Consider the following 13,911-nt stretch of genomic DNA (forward strand, 5'->3'; position numbering starts at 1 on the left):
TCCCACTGTCGGACCGAACTGAGGCCCTCGGAGGAAGGGTGATTGTCCCGCTGGCAAAATGGCGGAGTAAACAGAAGCTCTGGACAGCTCTGTCTCCTCTGTCTCTTTGATATTTTCGGACTAATTTATTACAACTTTTAGACCACCTGTCCAAGTCTCTGACTCTGTGTCTTTTGTATTTACTGCAATTAGGCAGGAAACATGAAAGTGAGAGTAACCCCAAATCCATGTGATGCAAGTGAGCGTTAATATTGAGAGCAGAACTGTTGTCGTCCTGTCTCTTTTGTCGCCCTGTCTCTTTTGACGGCCCGTCTCTATTATTGTCGCCCTGTCTCTTTTGATGCCCCATGCGTCTCTATTTTCTTTCTGTCGCTCGCATTGGGGCATGAAGGGCATATTTAACGAATTCAGTCGGGACAGAGAGCATTCATTCATTCATTCAGTCAGTCAGTCAACCTTTATTTATTCTTGGAGGTTCAACGCTACACAACAGTCGCTCGGATGCTGTTAGGATAACCTGTAACGTAAACAGGACGGTGAAATATCATGGGAAACGCGCCCTAGATGTGCCTACCTTTTCACCTCAACTCTCACTCCTTTATCTCCACCTGACTCTATTCCTCCTCCCGACACCTTCCTCTCCTTCTCCATCTCATTCTTCCTTCCTTTCTACTTCTTTTCCTTTCCTCTCTCTCTTTCACTCTCTCGCCTTTCCCTCTCTGTAGCTATCTGCCCCCTTTCCCTCTTAACCTTCCACCTCTCTCTCCCTCTACCCCCGCTTCCCCTCTTTTCCATCCCTCCATCTTTCCCCAAGCCCCTTTTCACTCAATTTTTCCCCTGTTCCCTTACCTCTCACTCCCACCCTCCCTCGATGTCTCCAGCCCTCTCCACCTTCCCTTAACTTCTCCCCTCTGCCTCCCTCTCCCCACCCCCCCTCCTCCCCCCCTCGCGGGAACCAGAGATTGGTGCTTTTTCTGGCAGGTGTGGGGGTCGTTTGGTCGCCCCGCGCTGCAGTAGTCCGCGCGAAACCCGAGGAGGAAGCACAGGCGGAGCACTGGAACGTCTCGGAGGCCCACCAGCGTCATCACGCACGCACACACCCACGTCATCGCTCAGGGGCTCCCATCGACCCTGCACCCCAAAACTACACACACACACACACACGCACACACACACACACACACGCACACACACACACACACACACGCGCACACACACGCGCACACAGAGCCAGGTCCGGACCCCGCTACCCAGCCAGGAAGCATCGCCGTCGCCAGGGGAAACGGGCCCTGTGGGAGGCCAGCAATGGCCAGTGAGGCAGAACGGAACCCTGGCAACGGCACAACTGACCCACAAACACCTGGAATGACCTCCAGAGGTCACGAGTACACAGCGCAGAGAGAATGAGGGTAAAAAGGGAAGCAAGGAAGGAAGGAAGAAAGGAACAAATGAATAAAGGAATGATGGAAAAGAGAAAAGAAAGGAAAAAGTGAATGAGTGGATAAATGACAGGAATGGGGCAACTTACAAGAGGGAATGTATGAATGAATGAATAAATGAGTGCAGAGGTGTAGGATGGTAGAGAGACAGTGAGTCGTAATAACCACCGTTGTAATAACCATTAACTGGCCAAGTCGATTAATGATTATTACTACATCTTGCCAAGGGGACTACAGTTGAAAATTAGCCAGCTGGCTAACACAGACACATAGAGAAATGATGATTAATGTGCGCTGTCCTTATAAATAAATTAAATGAAAGTGTGTGCAGGTGTGGGGTGAGAAGGTGAAGGTGAGACAGTAGCCGGAAACGTCCGGACAAAAAGAAAGACAGACAGACAGAAAGAAAGAAAGAAAGAAAGAAAGAAAGAAAGAAAGAAAGAAAGAAAGAAAGAAAGAAAGAAGTAATGATTAACGAGGGCCAAAGGCCAGATTAGCCACAAACCCACTATCAAGCCAGGACGACACAAGGCAATATTCAAGATTACAGGTGAAAATGGTCGGGGCTTCATGCTGCCAGAATAAAAACGCAACATTTGCTTTCCCACCATCAGTCGCAAATCTCGCCACCTCGATGTTAACGTCATACCCTGACCCAGTTCAAGCAGAGCATCAGGGGTTGCTGTTGCTGTTTTTTGCCCCGACGAAGATTAACTGTTTCTCACACAAATAAAGCACAAGGTAGACTCCTCTATTCCTTTCCATAATGTGCAATACATTTCACAGTGACAGTAACCTTTGTTTACAGTAGAGCACCACTTGAGATGCGAGACTGCTGTGTGTGTGTGCAGAGGTTTTGGGACTGAGACAGACGTGTAAAGCAGAATGAACCCTTGACTCCTCTAATTACAGGCAGCACAGCAATGAGGGAAACAGCAAGTCCTGAAGGGGGAGGAGAGGAGGTGGAGGAGGAGGATGACGACAACGACAACGATGGAGAGGAGGGGACAGAAACGCACGCGTGCACACCCACACACACCCAGGGCCTGACTCCAGTTCCCAGCAAAGAGGCATTGCCATCACCAGGGGAGCGGTGATAGCATAGTGGCTAAGGAACCGGGGCTAGCAAACGGTAGCCAAAAAAGTTGAAGGAATGCCCTTGAGCAAGTACGCAAGTAAGTAAATAAGTTTAATTTATATAGCACATTTAAGACCAAAGTGCGTCACAAAGAAAGAATAATTAATTCAGAAAATAATAAGAATAAGAATAAGAAAAATAATTCAGTGGAAATGCATGGATTCCAGTTTCTTCCAGTAGCAGCAACTGGAATCCATGCATTTCCACTGAATTATTTTTGGAATCTGATCCCTTATCATAGCTGTTCATTCTTACTCGTTGCTCGACTTATCGTGACTAAATTCAAGATGGCTGCAAACGGTAAACTTCGTGAAGATACTGTCTGTATAAATCGTCTTGTAAGTAAACTACCAGTGCTTTTTCAAAGTTCTCAATGTCTCGTTTTAAATGTCAGGGCCCTCGGAAGTCTACCAATGAAGTGTGGAGATACATTGAGCCTCGTAAATGGGTGTAAAACAGTGATTTATTTGCATGGCTAGCCCGATGCCGAAGCACCACTATTGAAAAAGCTGTTGGTAGCATTGGCTAACTAGCGCCAGATTTTGGAGTGCAGGGGACAAGCCGAGATGGGCTATGAGACATACGTTCACACTCGGTATCATGTTTCAATACCCTTTAGGTCAATATCACACCGGAATTCTCCTTTAACCACGACCAGCTCTGGGGAAACTGCCCCTTTTAAGAACTGCCGTACGTAAGTCGCTTTGGAAGCTTAGCTTAAAGTTAAGTTCAGTCAGTTCAGTTAAGATTGTCAGCCAAATGAGTAGATTAGAAGGGAGAAGAGGAGAAAGATGCTCCTGCTTTGATTTCTGCTGCTGTTGTTTACTCCAAACAGGAAGTGTAAGGAACAGCAGCATGTGTGTGAAATAAACACTAATGCCATCTGCACTCCCTAAACAATCGGTCATATCTAGCTTTGCCATATTCAGCAATCATGAGGAGTCTCTTCAGAGCTCATCTCTTATGTTGACCTTTCTTTTTAACATGCCCACTCTTTGTGGGGAGGAACAAACTACTCCCACAAGAGAGTGGTTGGGCAAATTGATGTGAACACACACACACACACACACACACAGACACACACACACACCTGTCCAGATATAACTCACCTGATGACCTGGGGCAATTTGTCCAGACGTGACTCAGGGCTCCAGGCCAGAGTGTCGATGCGTACCCCGTGATGGAACACGCGCAGGGTGTCAAACTCCAGGCCCTCCACCTCCAAGTCCTCCTCCTGAGGCAAGCAGACAGACAATGAGTTTTCAGGGTCCTCAGCATCAACAGTGAGACTGTAAGACTGAACATGACGACGGGACGTTCATACAGTTGAGTTTGTGTTCTTTTAATCAAATGCACTCTTACTGTATCTTGAAATTATTCTATTTTATGTACTTTACTTTTTCCCAAGCTATCGTCACAAGAGAGTGGTTGGGCAAATTTGTATGAACACATACATGCACAGCACACACTTCTGTATATTATGTATACTTTTAACTACAACCTCACAGGAGTTGCACAAGCTCCTTCATCACCTTATAGTCAACCTAAGCTACACACACACACACCTTCTCTCAGGAGAGAGCGTGTTCTCACCTGGAAGCGACACACTGCCACTACCACAAACAAGTTTCCCCCGTAGGCAAGCAGCGAGCCAGCCGATCCCGACTCAAAGGGACTGAACTCCACCACGTGCACGTAGTCCTCGCACGTCACTGTGTAGCTCGGGCCGCGGTTGCCCCCCTCCACGCCTCCTCCCATCTCCAATTCAGTCCAAAGAATTTACCCGCCAAACACTCACTGGTCCACAGTACAGATCCAAATGCACCAGTAGCTCTAGTGGGAGCAGTGGAAGATGGTGATCTGGTTTTACTGGTGGATGTGAAAGAGTTGGTTATAGGCTAGGCCTCCACTGGTAGCAGTATAAAGTTAGTAAGCTTTTCCACCATGAGAGGACCAACTCGAAACTGCTGGTGTTGTGCGTTCTCAACAGTTCAATAAAAAGACATCAGAACCTGTAACAAAAGAAGCGAGAATGACAACATTTCCCACGTCTGTGTTAAATTAGATTAAAAAGCAAGCATATGTTGATTTATCTATAGAGCTTATGGCTATGAGGGGTAGAAACATGACACATATGCAATGGGCAATAAGAGGAATAGGCTCAGGTTCCACTTGGAAAAACATTGTGGGTCAGGCACATGTTAAAGTACAAAAAACTTTCAGTATGTGTCAAAAGAAATAGACTTAATGCTCTTTTGCAATATTCACGTACGGGGCTACCACTGATTAGCCTCACTTATCCATATAAATCCACAAATAACATTCATCTCATGCATTCCGATATGGAAGACAGACAGCTTTTGACTTAGGCATGTAGGCTACAGTATGTTACTGTGGGTCTAGCTGCCACCGTATGACAGAGAATAACGTTGACAGTGGAAACGTCCACTTTGGAGAAAGAGTTGCACCCTCTGATACACCAGAGGTATATAATGCCTCTACGTTGGTAGTATCAGATGTGTCAATATATCTAACTCATTAACTAAGTGAACACGACCAAACTGCAACTAACAAACACTTGACAAATGTTAGCGATGTCCAGGTAGCAAAGCTATCTGGCTAACGTTACCTACTCTTTAGTTGTGCGGCACTTATAGTTCAAATTAGTTCTTGAAATGATTAGCCAAAGACCAACGGGACATGAAATGTCCTTATATTGAGTTAAGCCGCTAGTTGTGTTATCCACCTGCTGCTAGGAGATGTAAATTCAACTGTGGCTTCAGACTCAACAATGTTATCATTTGCTTAACAAATGCTAGCGAGCTAACTGGCTAAAATAAAGCACGCAAAAGCATCTTCTAGCATAAACAGCTATGCACATTAAATGAAGGTCCGTAACCTCTGCTTCATACTTAATAACACCAAGTCTGGTGGTCTTAACAGTGACATATTGAACCATATTGACAGGGCACCATACCTAAAGCATGCTTTCCAGGCAGTGCATGTACCGGTACTTCAAATTTCGGACAGACGACAACGTCAGATCCGGTTTGGGTTACCGTGTTTGGGTTAACATTCTCTGGTAGCCCACAGTAAACGTGTGTAAATAGTGAAATATTCTTTACGAATCCACAATATATATATATATATATATATATATATATATAAAACCATACACTAAATCTCATTTTTCTCTTCAAAATCTCAAATGCAGGACGAAAACATCAACGATGAGGGCATGATCATGCCAAGAAAGAACTAAGATGAAATCATATCAATGAACAAGGCAATAGAAATGAATGTATTTTGTACATCTAAGAACTTTTGAGTTAAACACTGAACCGTTTCTAATTCATGAACGATTTTTATTTGTATTTGTTTCAACGCATTTCAAAGCAGATGTAAGGAGGTGTGGCTACTGACGCGATTGAGCGTCATGTGCAAGACACCACATAATTGGACACGGAGCGGTTTTCTGGAGTTTTAAATTTTCAAAACAAGTTTGCCCCTTGTTACACGGCACGCTGATTGACTAGGGTTGGTTGGTCTTGGTATGGTAAAGGCTGCATTTCACATTTCTTGAAGAATTGTAATCAGACTTCCGAGGTAATTTGTCTTCCCAGAGGTCGTTGTTTCTATGTAAGGAGGCATAGTTAGCGTTGTAAAAACTCAGGAACAACAACGGTAGCACATAAGTTAGCATAGTCAAAATGTTAGACAACCAATATCTTTCAACTGAACTTGCAGTTTTCAACGCATTAGTGTTATAAGTTAGAACATGAACGTGAATGAATGTATAATCAGCATTTACTTTATTTATGCAACAATGTAGATACAATGGCGAGTCTCGAGGAGAACTTGAAGACTATGCTTAGAATCTTCAGGAGAGAATGCCACCGAATTCTGGAATCGGAGAGGACGACCATTCGAGGTTCAGACGAGATGCTTATGTCCCTACAACTCACTATGGCTGAAGTGAACAAACAGGTAGCCATTTTCTCCCGTCTTTACCAATCTCCTCTGTGCACCTGAATTGAAACGTAGCTTGGCTGGCTAAAATTATTCACTTGAAACGATTGATTCTCAGAACACCAAATTAGGGTATGGGACCTAGGGCGATTCCAAGGTAGCCTGGCTAGCACCACCACTTCTCAATGAGACGTGGTCTGGGAACCAAACGTTCATTTTCTCGTATTTGAAAAAAATGCCCGGATCCGTTTATTGGGTGCCACGGATGTCTATCAAATGCGTCTGTGCATAGCTCATCATCGTCTTGCTTTCCCCCCTGTTCTGTGATTGGTTCCCTATCTCAGGCGAAAATTTGCTCCATGGTCTCCAGGCTGCCTTAGCAGCGTGAAATCAAATCGCGCGCAAGGCAGCATGGGAACACCCAGGCTAATTCCAAGGGCCCTGTACAGAGATAAGGGCCCAACATTTCTTGCAGCGGCCATGCATACCTTACATCTATTTGAACACATTTATCCGCTAACTGCCCTCCAAGAGGCATTAATACAATGAACTTATGAGGCCATTGCTTTATACATAAATATGGTTTAGTACATTTAGCCCTGTACCTTCTAATCTGTCCTTATGGGTCTCTTTCTCTCTCTCTCTCCCTCTCCCTCTGCTTGACAGGAGAGTGGAGAATTTGGCGTTGCCCTGAGCGACGTCCTCCTGTGCTGGAAGAGCTTGCTGCTCGACCGTCTCCAGCTACCCGACGGCGGGTCACCGCGCCCGGAAAACTACGAGCTTGTGCGGCGAGAGTATGAGTGCTTCATGAAGCGCACCAACACTGTGGACCTGATCGATGTCTACTTCATGTATAAACAGCTCAGGCTGGATACTGACCCTGAGGAGCTATTCACCCCAGTGAGTGTGTGTCCTTGACTGTGTGCGTGTAGGGTTCCCACGGGTCATGACATTTCTGGACTTTCTTTCTTATCATTTTGGGGGCAACGTCATGGAATACCAGGGAATTTTGTTGTAGCAGTTGAGCAATGACTTGCCCAAATACATTAATACAGATATTTGTATGCAGAATTGGTGTACTGGTTATTAGCTTTACTGCTTGCTTGAGTAACCCAACTTCAATTCCCATTTATTCATCTCCCGTTCCAAAAAAGTAAAAGATTCTTGAACGCTATGCAGCTGCTCTAAAAATCATTGGTCGGTACATTGTACCATGGAATGCAAGTCATGGAACAGACTTGATAGATGCTACTCCGCACACAGAATATTGACCCTGTGCAGCCACTCACCCCCAGTGTGTGTGTGTATTTGTGTTGATCTGTTTGTGTGTGTGTGGGGGGGGGGCGCGCGCATCCTGAAGCTTACCAACATTGTAGAACTGCTTAATGTCTGCCTCATGTTTAGATTAGATTCTGTTTAGATTAGATGTGTGAACAACTCTCTGTGTGTGTCTTCTTGATTTTGTGTGTGTGTGTGGATTCCTGGCACCCATCACAAGTTTCTACAAATTCCTCACGATGGGCCTATGTTTACCCAGTAGTACTACAGTGTGTGTTTGTGTGTGTGTGTGTGTTGGAGTCATTTTTTACTACTCCATTTCCTAAACGTCTATCTCCTGACTCCCTCGACCTTTCTCTCCCTCTCCCTCCAGACCCAGCTGCTGCAGTTCCTCCTGGGTTCTCCAGACGGCTCAGAGGAGAGGAGCTCCATCCCCCCTTGCCCGTCCACCCCCTCCTCTAGCCAGCCCAGGCCCTGCACTGCACAGGTACGGCTCTAACGCCAGCCACTACCCGCTAGAGTTTAACCAAAGTCCTTTTAGGCAAGTCCCTCCACTCGGCAGTCTCTGGTTTAACCCCCTCCTCAAGCCAGCCAGCCCAGCCCAGGCCCTGCACTGCACGGGTACAGCTCTAACGACAGCCACTAGCTGGTAGAGTTTAATAATCTCAATTTTAGGCTGTTAAAAAGTATTAAACCAGATGTTGTATTCAGTTAAGTCTTAAATATCATCCGCCTAGCTGCCTGTGCCCTGAATACATTGAAAAAAAAAAAATGCGGTCTCTGGACAGCCCAGGCTCCAAAAACGGCAACAAAAACAACTTGGTCCAGGCTGGACATAACAAACTGTTCCAGCCTGTCACGGACGAAATGCGCGTTTAGGAGAGTTTAAATTGTCCGGGAGGGAGGGGGAGGGAGAAGCGAGCTAGCTCTCTGTTTTGTTTGAACGTCAACAGAAGTGACGTTACCCGATACCGCTTAGAGCACATCTAAGTCTTAACTAAAGGGGTTGGGGTTGGGTTGGAGCAGTGGTAGGGTCACCGGCCCATTGCCCCCTCCACTCCTTCCAGCCAGCCCAGGCCGCCCACTCCAAAGGTAAAGGCATCAGCTGGTATACAGCAGTGGTAGGGTCTCCAATCGGGTCACCATACAAGGTCACATACATTTACGTTTGTAGGCATCACACCAGGTTTTTGTTTTGTTTGTTTTGAACAATTAAACAAGCTATTGCAAACTGCTCAAAGAGTAGCATTTCAGCAGACACTAAAGCTTTCTCCAAGATGTATTTCTTTCTCTTAAGCTGTTCATCATATCATGCGTTACCTGTACAGATCGAACAGTAGCCAAGAGAGTCAGAGTTTTTTTGCGAGAAATTTTGAAATGTAACAATCTCAATTTTAGATATAGAATATTGCATACCATGACTTCAATTAGATTGAATTGAGTTTTACATATGATGGAGGGCGTGTGTGGTCTCCAACCAGTGTCCACCTCCTCCCCTGAAGTAAACAAGCTAAACAGTGAAGGAACAAATGTTAAGGGAAAATAATTCACACATTTACCATTTACAGCTGTGGGAACAGAACACACACACACACACACACCTCTAGTCAGTAGCTCCAGCTAGTCAGCCATCTCCCCAGGAGAGGGGGCCAAGGTGGGTTGGGGTGTGTGTTGCTTGGGCCAGGTATGAGTTAGAGGTCCGGATTGGGTAACAGCAGCTCTGGAGACCTCTCCGTCCTCTCCTCTCCAGATATTCACGGCCGAACAGAAGGTGGTTTGTTCGGCGTGAGACGGCGGTGTTGGCCGAGGGTGTTGTTGAGCAACCCGAGTTGCGCTCAGCGTGTTCCCTCTACGGTTTCCTAATCTGGCAAAGAGAGCCATCCTCTCTCTCTCTCTCTCTCTCTCTCTCTCTCTCTCTCTCTCTCTCTCTCTCTCTCTCTCTCTCTCTCTCTCTCTCTCTCTCTCTCTCTCTCTCTCTCTCTCTCTCTCTCTCTCTCTCTCTCTTTTCCTGGTTACTCTATCTCTTTCACTTTCTTTTTCCCCTCTCCCACCTTCTCTCTTTTTGTCCTCTTTTTTTAATTCCCTCACTTATTCTCTACCTCTTGCTCCAGTCTCTCTTCTATTCCCACTCTATAACTCCTTCTCTCTCTCTCGCTCCCCCCCCCCCCCCACGTCTGGGATCACTCCCGTCTCTTATTAACAGGAGCATTAAATCGTATCACACAGATTTAAGAGGGTAATGTGAATTCGATTACCGAGCGGATGTTTCAAAGCACAGTACAATGTAGCTTTAGCTCTCTGGACCCGGGTATGGCTGCAAAGTCCTTCCTGTGATTTACGATTCGCTAAGCCGATTGCTACCGTTACCGGGGGCAACGAAGTTCAGGAGAACTGCTGTGAGGCTGAGCTCACTCTCTCGCTCTCTGTGACGCCCTGCGTTGCTGGGGCAATCCTTAGAAGCGTTTGTTTATTTGGAATGTTTCTATTATCTGATGGTTCCAGATGCGGAGGGTGGCGAGGAGAGTGTTCTGTTCCTACCTGGGCCTTCTGGTCAATTCCAAGAATGACCTGTCTCTGGCCAACGTGTTGGACAGTCCCTGCCGTGCTCTTGGACGCACAGCCTTCACAGACATCAAGCACGCGGCTCGGAACAGTCAAACCTCCCTGTTCCTGGTAATGCAGGGATTTTGTCAGTAATTCACCCTTTCATATCTATTTACCATTCCTACCGGTTATGACTCATTCTCTAGGAGTCTGTGTCTGTGTGTTAACTCTGTGTGTGTCTGTGTCTGTGTCACAGGCCGTGACCTCCTTTGTGCGGGCAATTCAGCTGGGCGGTAAAGGTTATGCCCCTGCTGAGTCCGACCCACTTAGGAGGCACCTGAAGGGCCTGTGTGAGTTTGTCCACTTCACTGACCAGCTGGAGGAGCTGCTGGGAGAGTCCCCGGAACCCAGGTACCCACAAACCTGTGCTGAATTACCATTTCATCAAATGCATCACCATTTTCAATTGACAATCATTCAATTGTGACCGAGTGCATCACCATTGAGTGTCAGGTCAGACTGCCATAGACCTCTTAAGTTCACCTACAAACAGGACCCAAAAGCGGCCGTCTTTACCCATGTATGGAGTTCCGGGTGCCATGTTTACCCATATATGGAGATCCGGGCATCATATTATTTGGGTAAAGATGGCAGCTGCTTTGGGTCCTTTTGTAGGAAAACTTCAGAGGTCTATAATCAATAAGACAATAAGCTTGGCTCACTGCCATTGCACTCACTCCAACAGCCAAATGAAGTGCTAATTGGCCATTTCCATTTCCCATCATCACAATGATGATTACCACCGTTATTGGATATTGCTGCACACAAGTAAACACTACGGCCTATTCGTCCATGGATATTAGAAACAGATGGATCTTACAAATCTGTGTTCTGTTCTGCCTTATTGATGTGGCTTTTATCCTCATTTGTTTGCGTATAATGCATTCAAGACACAGTGCCCTTTGCCATTTTACCAGACCTGAACCATTTGTCTCGAAATCTGTTTTTCGACCTCGCTTTAGGAAAAAAAAAAATGGTGTAGACCTACCTCTTTAAAAAGAAAAAAGAAGGTCCTAATGACGTCTGCTTGAATGATCATGATGGCATTCAAATGTTGAGACCAGTTTATCTGGCCTACATCAAAGTGGTACACGATGCTCAAAAGCACAAGGTCATTTCAGCTTTTCCCCTGATGTGATTGCCTAAATCTTGATTTTTTTTTTTTTTGAGTGCCAAACAAGAGGGTATTTCCTTGATCGAACGTGATTGTAGCGCTATAACCTGAAAACATTCAAGATGCTTCCTGAGCCTTGCAACATCTGGCAATGCAAAAGAAAACCACACGAACAACAATGTGTTTGTGTGTGGGTGTGTGAAGTATTGTGCAAGAACGCACTGTTCCTATTCTGCAATTGATAAAGTATGGCACAAACAAAGTCATTTGAATCAGCATGGGCTAATTACTGGGGAAGTAATTAGTTTTAGTTGCTTTATACTATGTGTGCGCATATACCTTTGTCTATGGGCCATATCTATGTGTGCTCATGCGCGTGTGTGTGTTTGTGCGCGTGTGTGTTACAGTGTGGCCGGAGCTAAGCTTGTGGCCCGCATGCGTACGGCTCTCCTGAAGGGTTGCAGCAGTGGAGACCCCGTCTATACGGCGGTGGATGACGCGGCGAAGGCGCTCAAGGAACGCATCAGTCAGATCCATAGCGCTCACCAGCAGTCGGCTCTCACAATGGGCATCAGCCCTGCCAGGGTACTTTGCACTACAGTTAACACTTCTTTATGTCTGTGGTATGGTTATGGGACTTTGCAGACGCCTTTGTCCAAAGCGACACACAAATACAAAAAATCAACATAATATTTAACAAATAACAGGGAACAGATTAGAATGTTGGTCAAACTATAATAAGGAGAATGGCAATAATAAACGTCAATTCAATAAATAGCCTAATAAAATAAGCAATGAAAATGAGGGGAATAGACAATAATAAACAATAGTGTACATTCAATCAATAATATAAAAAAACAATGACATGGTAAGACTATATTAAGGAGAATATCAATAATAAACACTAATGTCAAATTAATTAAACAGCCTAATGGAAATAAAACAATATTATACAAACCATAACGCATAAGAAGCGCTTAAAGAACTAAGTGCATGTTGAACAGGAATGTCTTTAGACCCCTCTTAAACGACCCAAAACTACCACAGGAACGGAGAGCACTGGGCAACTCATTCCACCAGCATGGAACCACTGAGGAAAAGAGTCTTGAATTAGACCTGGTATATAGCAGATGTTGTTTTTGTTCAAAGCAATCTCCAGTATGTAAACACTACATTAGTCAAAATGAGCGTTGCAGATAAAGTTGAAAAAAAGATTGAGTGATTGAACAGCCGTGTCTCGGTCTGTCTGTCTGTCTCTGTCTGTCTGTCCCTGGGTTAAATGTAAATAAAGTAACTTAAGGGGTCCCAGTTGTTAAGATCACTGTACATCGCTCTGTATAAGAGATCTAAAAGGGACTACATGACAAGTAATGCAATGGAATAGTGTACTGATACAGCACAGATAAAGATGCACCAGAGTCTGTGTGCAGTAAGCACTGTGCAGCAAGTGCATGCAGATTAAACAGAAAACAGGCCTAAATCCTGTTTTAGTAACACCCCCAATTATGACCAACAATGTTTTTTAACACTTCAAAATAACATTTGCTAAATGAACCTTACATTTTTCAGTAGCCATAGGTGTGTAGATTTGAACAAAATCTGGTTTGGTTCTTAACAGGAGCATTTACTGCCTGAAATATCCGATTTTGTTTACCACGCTCAGAGTTATAGTGCTGGCCTGATGGGTCGCCTATTTACGCCGTTTCAATGGCACATGAACGGTTAGACCGAGAATTCTCGTCATGAAATTAAAATTCCACTGGAGCTCCAAGCGGATGTGTACACGCAGCCTTACAACACTGTTTACAGCTCTTCGAGTCACGGTAAAATGTCATTTTAGGTACATAGCTCATTTAGATACACCTATGGTGTGGGTGCTTGCTTTTCTTTAGGAATCCGCTGTCTTGGTTTGTATAGAAATGGATATTAAGTGACACATACACGCAAGACGGCGGAAATACGGGACCGACAGTAATAGGGGGAGTTCCGATAGCTCAGTCTGGAGCATTTAGTTTTAACACCGCTATCTATCTGAAACATTTTTGCACTAATTGTATTCATAGGACCCTGTAACATGTTTTCTGTTTCTTGTTCTCTCTATTCCCTTCCAGCCTAGAGCATACGCCATCAACCATGCGACAGCTTACATCGGCCGGGACACGGTCAAGGTGCTCATGAATCTGCTGGATGAGGAGGCTCTGGCGCCGACCTGCAGGAACAAGGCAGAACTGCTCACTGATGACCAATCAGTGCTCAGTGGAGCAGAGGGAACTTCCCTTCTCAGTCTTTACAAGTGAGTAACAGTGCCAACGAACAATAATAAAAAATCATATAAAATCGCAAATTAGCTCAATGAAATCATATGAAAC

General features: G+C 45.2%; 2 protein-coding genes across 3 annotated transcripts in view; one reads left to right on the forward strand and one right to left on the reverse strand.

The window, feature by feature from the left end:
• The window catches only part of nup37 (nucleoporin 37), an 18,275-nt gene extending 12,637 nt beyond the window's left edge, over window positions 1-5,638 (reverse strand). Inside the window, exons 1-3 of one of the 2 annotated variants that reach the window (XM_042079449.1) lie at window positions 5,555-5,638; window positions 4,171-4,589; window positions 3,687-3,811 (exon numbers count right to left, since the gene is read on the reverse strand). In XM_042079449.1, coding sequence (XP_041935383.1) covers window positions 3,687-3,811; window positions 4,171-4,335 — 290 coding nt within the window. In that variant the 5' untranslated portion in view covers window positions 4,336-4,589; window positions 5,555-5,638. Of the gene's footprint in view, window positions 1-3,686; window positions 3,812-4,170; window positions 4,590-5,210; window positions 5,292-5,554 lie in introns of those variants that run through there. The other variant, XM_042079448.1, reaches the window with a different exon arrangement.
• Window positions 5,639-6,047: 409 nt separating this feature from the next.
• LOC121697290 (PARP1 binding protein) lies at window positions 6,048-13,839 on the forward strand. The gene is made up of 8 exons (XM_042078752.1): window positions 6,048-6,183; window positions 6,410-6,564; window positions 7,213-7,446; window positions 8,198-8,311; window positions 10,327-10,497; window positions 10,625-10,779; window positions 11,950-12,127; window positions 13,654-13,839. The coding sequence occupies exons 2-8, from the start codon at window positions 6,415-6,417 to the stop codon at window positions 13,837-13,839; spliced, it is 1,188 nt and encodes a 395-aa protein (XP_041934686.1). The 5' UTR covers window positions 6,048-6,183; window positions 6,410-6,414.
• The last annotated feature ends 72 nt before the right edge of the window (window positions 13,840-13,911 follow it).

The sequence above is a fragment of the Alosa sapidissima genome, chromosome 22 (assembly GCF_018492685.1).
Source record: "Alosa sapidissima isolate fAloSap1 chromosome 22, fAloSap1.pri, whole genome shotgun sequence".
In the NCBI taxonomy this organism is placed as follows: domain Eukaryota; kingdom Metazoa; phylum Chordata; class Actinopteri; order Clupeiformes; family Clupeidae; genus Alosa; species Alosa sapidissima.